The 9,095-nt window shown below is 43.6% G+C and overlaps 1 protein-coding gene across 1 annotated transcript in view; it reads right to left on the bottom strand.

Annotated features, from left to right (window-relative positions):
• Nucleotides 1–9,095, bottom strand: part of GRIA3 (glutamate ionotropic receptor AMPA type subunit 3) — a 273,791-nt gene that overhangs the window by 52,951 nt on the left and 211,745 nt on the right. Inside the window, exon 14 of the mRNA XM_077763473.1 lies at nucleotides 2,269–2,467. Within this exon, the coding sequence (XP_077619599.1) occupies nucleotides 2,269–2,467 (199 nt within the window). The remainder of the gene's footprint in view (nucleotides 1–2,268; nucleotides 2,468–9,095) is intronic.

Here is a 9,095-nt window from a genome sequence, read left to right as displayed (position 1 = left end):
GGAGACCAATGGGTTGGGCCCCCCCCCCCGTATTACATGAGTACCAACCTTACCCTTTGCTAGGTTTACATGGCATTTTCAGTACAAGCAGGCTTAAAAATTTGAGTTTTCTAGATTGCTCAGTTCCACAGTTAGACCATCAACCTTCGTGTGCTGCTCTGAAGAACTTCCCCATAGAATCCTAATGCTGTCATGAGCAACCAGTTGGGGAAAACGAAAAAGTGGTGCGTGAGAATTAGAAAATGGTTTGCATTTTCTTATACCTGGAAATATCCAGCTCCCTCTCTAATCAGATTCTCATAACAGCTCTATTTCCGTACGAATTACTCATTGGCTGTAAAGGTCACTAGGAATCGGTGAGCATTAGAAACTGCAAACCAGTTAGAATGTGGCAATAGCTTTGCTCCGAATTGGATGTTGATTTAAATTGGCTCCGGTAATATGATGCTTTTTAATGAAACTATCATCGAATGGATTAGCAGATACTTTCCTGGTTTTTGAGAAAGACGCAAAGTGTGTGGGGGATGGGGTCTGGGTGTGGAGACAATGACCGTTTGGTCATGCTTTCAAGCGTTTGTGCTCATAAATCTTCCCAGAGAGGGTCCTTTGCCTGCAGTATGGATGAATGGCCTTTGAAAGCTCAATGGGAATTGATGCCATCTATTGATTACCATTTAAAGTACACCTTCCTAATTTCTAATCATTTTTGAAGGTAAAACGCTTTCCAATGGAACAAGTGTCTCTTATCAGAGGGTCCAAGTCTGGTGTCTTGATAGCCTAAGGGATCAATTACTTCATGCAGCAACTTGATGCCTATTGGGATGCTGTTGAAGGTTGATACCAAACCAGATTTCCATGGAGCTGACAATGTGCTGACTATGCAGCAGATGGAAGTCGCTGGCTTGCTGCCCTGATTTCATGTAGGCAGGGGGTTATTTCTAGATACGTTTCTGGGACTTCCATAGTGGTGAGGGTCAAGGCCAGGTTAGTTCCAGGAGGTCTTCATTGATAGTTCCAATACTGAGCTAGTTCCCTAGTTGGGGATTTTGATCTGCTCGGTAAACAGGGGTAAAAGTGAGAAAGGGATACCCAGAACCAGTGAGAATTCTTGAAAGGGCTCTAGAATGAATGCTTTCTCCGTCAAGGAATGAAAATAGTTTTTAGCTAAGTGCTACAGTTTTAAGGAACGTACTTGTGGGTTTCCATGAAATAACTGGACAAATCTCATGATAGTACATGCAGAAACACATTTCTTACTGATTTCTCAAAGTAAGCTGGTTTAGAATCAACATCTGTTTACCCCGGACATTGAGGAAAAGTTAGTAGTTACACCTGCCAACCAATAACTTGATTATTGGTTGAGGAGACTAATCGTTTCCCCTTTGCCTACTACACACGTGGCCTCTGGATCATTGCTACAACCAGTTATAGTGGTCATGGTAGCAGGCAATGGTAATTATAGAATGGGTCCATTTTCTAATCACCATACTTTCCTCGTTGGGGCAACTGAAAAAAAAACATTTGAGTTCTTAAACCCTCCACTGGTAGCCTTTCTCATAGTCCAGTTGGCAGAACAAAGATCTTGACAGTTTATGTAAAAGNGAGCTTTCTGCTTCGACTTCCTTTCATCTTTCCTCTTGACAGTGTTTATGTAGCTTTACTACCTTTTGCTAGTGAACAACTTGCCGTTTCCCCACTAAGATTGGGCCTACGATGGAGTGGAAGGGGTGGAATTAAGTGTACTCAAGAAATTAAAACAATTATCGCCTTCCCTGAACGCTGCATTATCAGCATGTATACGAACACTTGAAATAAGTGTAAAACACTTCAATAGGAAACCAGTGTCTGACACAGAATATCTAATTTTATAGTCTATCACTCTTCAGAGTCTTAGAGTCAAATACCTAACTTCTGTGAACTGCTGAGACATAAAATCACTACTTTTATAAAAGCTCGAAAGGAGAATGCGTATCATTTATTTAGTTCAGTCCCCTCAGTTTTCAAGTAAGGCAATTGAGGCTGATGACTTGCCCAAGGACAAACAATCACTTTGTGGCGGGGATGGGATTCAAACCTGGGAGTTCAAGCTTAGTGCCCTTATATCCCACTTGTTACGGCGCACACAAGTCTTACTTGAAACAACAATGAATTAGGTCACCGGCCAGGCAGGGCTGTATTTAAGATGCTGTGCTTCAATAACATCCCCACACTTTCCCAACTGTCCCTTAAAAGCACTGCGAATTTNCTGATTAACTGCAAAGCACTTACTCTGAAAAATTCTTTCGTTGAACCGGAGTCCAAGGTCCCATATGCAATTTCAGTCTGCTTAGCTAAGTCTTCAGCACTCTCTATGGGAGAGACCATCCTCTCCACAGTCAGGAAAGCAGCAAGATTGGCAGTGTAGGAAGAAATTATGATCAGGGTGAAGAACCACCAAACCCCTCCAACAATCCGCCCGGACAGCGACCTACGAGACAAAACAGAGAGCGGTCCAGACCCGGAGGGGCCGGATTTCAGTTTAAAAAAATCATTAGCTGTATTTCTGGAAATTGAAGTGGTTGCAGTAGAGTCGAAGTAGGCAATGTCAGGGAATGAAAACAGCGAACAAAAGTAACATGTTAACACCCCATGTGGTGATGGCATATGATGATGGTACACGCATAATGCCTTTCAGGCCGACATGGCTTGCAAAGTNTGATTGGTTATTTTTTTTTTTTAATTCTGGAAAAAATATCTTTTTTTTACTGGCTCCTGATGACACATAATAATTATACTGATGAGATTCTCTTCCTGTGTGAGCTCTGTGTGCTTCTGAGCCTGCACAGTAGAATCACGTGGGACCGTTGTAAAAAAACAAAACAAAACAAAACAAGAATAACAAAACAAAAAACAAAAAAAGCAGAAACAAAAACAAACAAACAAAACCCACAAACACCCCTCATGCTCAGCCTACCCAACACCAGTTAAATCAGAACCTGGGAGGTGAGGTCCAGACATATATTTTTTTAAAGCTCAACGGGTGATTACAAGGTATAGCCAACGCTGAGAGCCACAGATGCAAGGTGATGTCATGAGAGAAGCCAAGTCAAAACCCCTCTCGTATCTGAAGGGAAATGCGTAGGTGTGGGCGGATGAGCACTCTTCACTCTGAGTTTAGTAAATTTAATAAAGACTTGGCTATTTTGTGGAGTTGGTCACCCATGAGGCAAGGAGCCGTAAGATAATATGCACTATGATCTTTGTATAAATGGCTAGTGGGGCTCCGGAGCTCAGATCCAGGGATCAAAACTCTTTGCTTTTAGAAACAAGCCTTAGCACGAAGGACAGCCTCGAGTGAACTAAGGAACTACCAGTATAATAGAATNCCTCCCCCCCCCCTCCCCAAATAATCAAAATGGACAAAGCCATCCTCCCCAGCCTGCCCCAGAGGTTCTTCGTATTGGAATCACCCTGTGCATTTTCTTCAGAAGCCTTGGTCAAAATGTTCACACGCAACTTCAATAGGACCTCTTAGCACATTATCGTGGATTAGTCTATCCAGTTAGTAGAGAATCGGACAGAAGATGGGTAAGTTTTAATAAGGGAGAATTNGCTCAAGAACCTGCACTTCATACGCGTCACTGGTGACTGCAGTGGTCTGCAGACCAGACTAAGAAATACTGTCCTTCTACATCAGTGATTCTCAACTCTGCCTGCACATCAGTGTCGTCTGGGAAGTTTGAGACAAAATAACACCAAGCACGGCGGCACATACAAAATGCCTAGGCTCCGCCCCAGACCATCTAAGTCAGACTCTCTGGGGGTTAGGCCTAAGCAGCAGCATTTGTGTAAAGCTCTGGTACAACCCCGGTTGGGAGCCACGGTCCCTACATCATGAATGCTGCTCAGGGGAGGGCCTGTGGGAAGCGAGGGGGCCGTTCAGGCACTGAGTGCTCAGTGATGGGTTGGGGTTTGAACGGAGGCAACTTCACCTCCGTGACAGTGTTGCTCGAGGCTGGCTCTGTCTGCAGAAATGAAAACCCGGCCCCTGGGTTCTAGAGAACATTGCCGCATTATCTCTAGGAGAGTCCTTTCTGTGGCAGAGCTCCATCCTGATTAGGCTACGTTCTCCCGTGCCCAGAACAGCTCCCAGGAAAAGAAGCCACTGTGTTGGGAAGTGAAGAATGGGCGTAGGAGCCTGGCAGTCTCCAGGCTCTGTGGGAAGAGAGGGCAGTTCTGGGCTGAAAGCTGGAAGATGAAGCCCTTCTCCGTTTGCGCTTGCATTTTACCATGCCGAGGCAAATTTAAATTCCTGCGTCCCTGGAAAATTTTTACTTTTACTAGCCCCTGGAAAATTCAGGTGTTTTTGATTTCACACTCTGATCAAATAATTTTGGCAGGTGTGTCGATGAATGGTGTTCTTTATTGATTAACAGAAACAAAACTCCTTGATTTTTTAAAGTGCTCGATGCTTAAAACAACCCTTCCTTCTTTATCTTTGAACTCAGTCACTTTTAGCCTTTCAGACGTGAAAATCTGCTTTGCAACGGATTTCTCTGACTAATAGTTATATTCTCTCAGGATTTCCTCTGGGAACACGTCCCTTTTAATCAGAAGAGATAAAAACATCTGGATGAGCCAGAGAGAATGTGTTACAGTTCCCAATGCTTAAAGTTTATAGGATATTTCAATTATGAATTCGGACCTTATAGTCTTTCTTCATTGTTGCCATATATATTTAATTTATTCTCGACGGATCTGACTCTGGAAATAATCTTCCCGTATAAAAGATTAATGTTCCAAAGTAGCATCCATAGTAATAGGGTAATAAAAATGATGACAATAATAGCTAACCCTTCCTGAGCACTTCCTGTGTGCCAGACTGTTCTGATTGCTTTGCGTTGACATGGGTCAACTCTTTCAGCCCACCGGCCCTACGGTTAGGTGCTGTTTATCCAGATTAGAAAACAGAGGCATTTAACAGATGAAGAGACTGAGGCACAGAGAGGAGAAATCGGAAATAAAGCATGTATACTTACACAATAGGAAAGAAATGCCCACATTTCCGTGCTACCAAACAGTCACATTTTGTAGGAGACAGTCCGGAATGGTGTGTAAATTATAGAAGGTACAATTTTCTGACAATAACTGAGAATTATAGTTGCAGGAAAACCAAACATGTTTGGATAATTATTGTTTATTATCTGCTGTTCATTTGGAATGAAACTGTGAAAGCCGTCCTTATTTGGAAGGATAGGGCTTTCCCGACACCAGGGGGAGAACGGGTTCTCCAGAATCGCGGTTTGGGACGGAAAGGGGTGTGTGAAGCTGCTGCGAATGCCAATGGTTGTTTTTGCATTGTCTACTCGAAATATGGAGGAAAATACCGTAATTTCTGGAAATTACACTTGTGCCGTTCTATTGACGCTAATGGATTGTGTCTGTATGATCTAAAATCAAGCCTGCACATGATAATCTGGTTATTTCTGGCCACCGTAATAGGTGATTCAGATAATCATGTGGTTGATCTGGAGGACTTTGCTGAGAACGGCTGTTGACCTGTTGACTGAAAATAAACCTCAGCGCAAAGCGGTCATTTTGGTGGCCCCTTTAGACATGGCTATGGACTCTGGCAACTACGCGGTTAATACGATGATATCCCTATAAGCATGGAGAATTTTGGTGAATATTCACATAGAAATGGTGTAATAGTATCCAGAAGCCTCGGCACAGATGGAAAAGGAGCTTCCTTGGAATCTGTGTTAGGTGCACAAGCTTGCGTTCAACATTCTCCCCTCAAGGCAGTAGTAGCTTTGACAAGAGCCTCGGTAGAATTTCTACCACTTTCCTTTATGGTGTGAATGCCTGAATCCTCTCTCACTGAGAAAAGGTGCAGTGGCACTCACAGGGAAGTGGCTCTGTAAGAATTGTTACATTTCCCTTTTCTCGTTAATGAAACTAAAGCCATTTAAACCCACATTTCACAGGGAGGCTATATAAAAAGTGACTGATGGGTCAGCCCCATGACATTTTTAAAGGGATCTATTAAAACAAGACAAGACTTTATAGTTGAGTTAAAAAGACCTGTCATTTTCCAGTTTCTTTCCCTCCATTAACGCAGCTTCAAAATGTTTAACATTCATTTCAAATAGTTTTGTTGCACAAGACAGATTTTGAGGTTAACATAATGAAATGGCTATAAAATGCTGCACATTTAGTATTTATAAGAATGCATCATAAGGAACATATCGTTCCTTTTGAAGAAATGTAAGAGGAGGCGTGAAGTTAATGAAAGGAGATTAACAACAAGAGGAAAACAGACATAAAAACACTGCAAAATAATATACAATGCTCTTGTTATCTGTAATCATACGGAAGTAGAGCTTCTGAGTTAATAATAGAATGTATTTTATGACCTCTGAAATGATAATAAAAGTGAGCTATGTGCTGTAACCTTCATCCTGTAAGTAAATTTTGAAATGTGCACTTTACTAGCTTCGCAAGATCAAGGGCAGAAACTGTAACTGCTTCTCCTTTGCACAAACTCTTCATCATTCTCTCCCCCCCTTCTTTTCTTCCGAAATACGGATCTTGTCTGCACTCTATTCAATGCTGTATCTATGACAGATTTTTAAAAAGTGTGCAGAATCAATCTTTGGCTCGTATAGTGTTTTCTGATGGGATTAAGTAACCGTCTCCCAAAGACTGAAGACTACGGCTTTCAGCCAGAACAGTCATGAAGTAGTTGCAATAAAAATGCTGCTCTTACATCATTAATTTATCACCACGTCACTACTGCTTTGAAGAGAATTTGCAGGAGGATGAGACACTGGTCAGACATCGGCAAAGGAAAGGATGTTGCTTAAAATGGAGTAGAAAGACAATCCTGCCTTCTTCTGTCCCATTCATTTCATGCCCTTTGTGTCTTTTATTATTTTGTACATATTCCATTTTAACAAAAAGACGTAGGTTGTCAACTAACCTGGAAAGATGTCCTACCCACTCCTCTAAAATATTTGGAAGTTAAAAAAAAATGCTTTTTGTTTATTCTTGAGAGAGAGATAGAGACAGAATGCAAGCGGGGAAGGGGCAGAGAGACAGGGAGACACTGAATCGGAAGCAGGCTCCAGGCTCTGAGCTGTCAGCACAGAGCCTATCATGGGGCTTGGAACGCATGCAACTGTGAGATCACGACCTGAGCCCAAGTCGGATGCCTAACCGATTGAGCCACCCAGGCGCCCCTGAAGTATGAAGAGTAGTGCCTTTGGAATAATCTGTACCCAGTAATCAGGTTCAAGTTAGCATGTTCTCTCCGTTAGAATTCCCCCAATCCTCACATCTTCAACTTGGCTAGCCCTCAGATGTCCCTGCAGCTTCCAAGAAAGTCAGCAGGGGGAGCATTTGCCTGGAAGAACTTGCACTTTGGACTGCTTAGCAAGGCTCTTTCCAAGTTTTACAAAGGAAATAAATTCCAGATCAAAAAAAAGTGTAACATTCTGTCAACATCAGTACACCATTATAGAATAATGCAGCCAAAATATTTGCACCAGGTGGAATCCTTAAGGAGAGCACTTTGTGGAGTCAAGAAGGAATGCTGTTGGTCATTTCTCATCAGAAATCAGCTCTTCGAGCCAAAGTGTCCATCAACAGATGAATGGATCAAGAAGATGGGGTTTATCTATACCATGGAATACTGCATGGCAATGAGAAACAATGAAATCTGGCCATGTGTAGCAACACGGATGGACCTTGAGGGTGTTATGCTGAGCGAAATAAGTCAGGCAGAGAAGGACAAATATCATATGTTTGCACGTATAGGAGGATTAGGAGGAACTTGACGGAGGAANCATTCACTCAAATTTCAGCTGTATACCTAAGGAGTTTTAGGGACTCAAATGCAAGTACGATATTGACTGTTAGTATTTGTGATGTCAGGGTGGTTAAGGGCAGCCGGTTTAATAATGATGGTGGCTAACCTTTGCTGAGGTCTTACTAGACGCCAAGTACTGAGCTTTTCATTTCACAGAGGAGGAGCTGAGGCTTAGCCAGATTTAGTAACGTGCCCCGAGTTACACAGCTGCTAAGCAGACTGTGAGTCTAGTGAGCCGAACCCGGCACCCACGTCCTTAACCACTACGCTGCCTCCATCTGGCTACACCCACTGCCTATCTCCCCATCCTCTGTCAAGGGGAACGGGGTTGAATGGAATCTCCTTATACTTTCTCCTCCCGGCTGCCCCCAAACAAATCGGTTTGTACATGGAGAGAACCTCAGCTCATCACATTGATCGCCCTCTCTGAAGGGGATTCAGCCTCCAGCTGAATTGTTCACTCCGAACAACGGGACTAGTTGAAACTATCGAACCTGATATTGACGTGTGCTCTTTAAGCTTCTAGGCCGCCATCAGTACCTGTATTTGATGGAAATAGAATGATGCTCGGGTTTCCTCTTGGCGTCTCATTGCTGATTCCCTGCTCTGTTCCTTTGAGTGAACATGCGCTCGACAGCATTTTGAGTGCTCACCGCCTCTGTTCTTTAATGAGTGGGGTAGAGCCAAGGTTTGGACAGAGGCTGGGAGACTGGAAAATCGCTCCTGTGTGCGAACACGGGGTAAAGAATGGGCTGAGCAACGTGCCTGTAGGTCGGCAGAGGGAGGCGGCGTGTGCTATTGGAAACGGTTTGTACTGCTGGTTCTCCAAACCCCTAGGACCCTGGCCTCTGTCACATTATCTCTCTGCGTCCGGTTCTTTGGTCTGTGATGTGAGCAAAGCAGCCTGAAGCGGAAAGAGCACAGGTTGTGGACCTGGAGTCAGGTTTGAATACCGGCTCTGCCAGGAGCTGCGTGACTGGGCAAATGATTTAACGCCAGTGTCACCTTCTCCAATTTCAAAATAAGTACAAGGCCCGCCTTGTGGCAGCGCTTTGAGGATTGAAAAATCCATATGAGAACGCAGGGAAAGTGCCCTTACGGGGGAGTGGGGGGGGTGGGGTGGGGTCAGGGAGGGCCACTGTCCCACTGCCCTCAGCAAACTCAAGCGGCTGGCTGAATTTATCTGCCACCTCCTCCTGCTATAATAGTTGATAGCTGTATTTTAAAATGTGGTCTCCTAGAATTC

The sequence above is a fragment of the Crocuta crocuta genome, unplaced genomic scaffold, assembly GCF_008692635.1.
Source record: "Crocuta crocuta isolate KB4526 unplaced genomic scaffold, BGI_CrCroc_1.0 scaffold482, whole genome shotgun sequence".
Taxonomy (NCBI): Eukaryota; Metazoa; Chordata; class Mammalia; order Carnivora; family Hyaenidae; genus Crocuta; species Crocuta crocuta.
The sequence above is the reverse complement of the archived record's forward strand: the minus strand, read 5'-3'. Positions and strand labels throughout refer to the sequence as shown.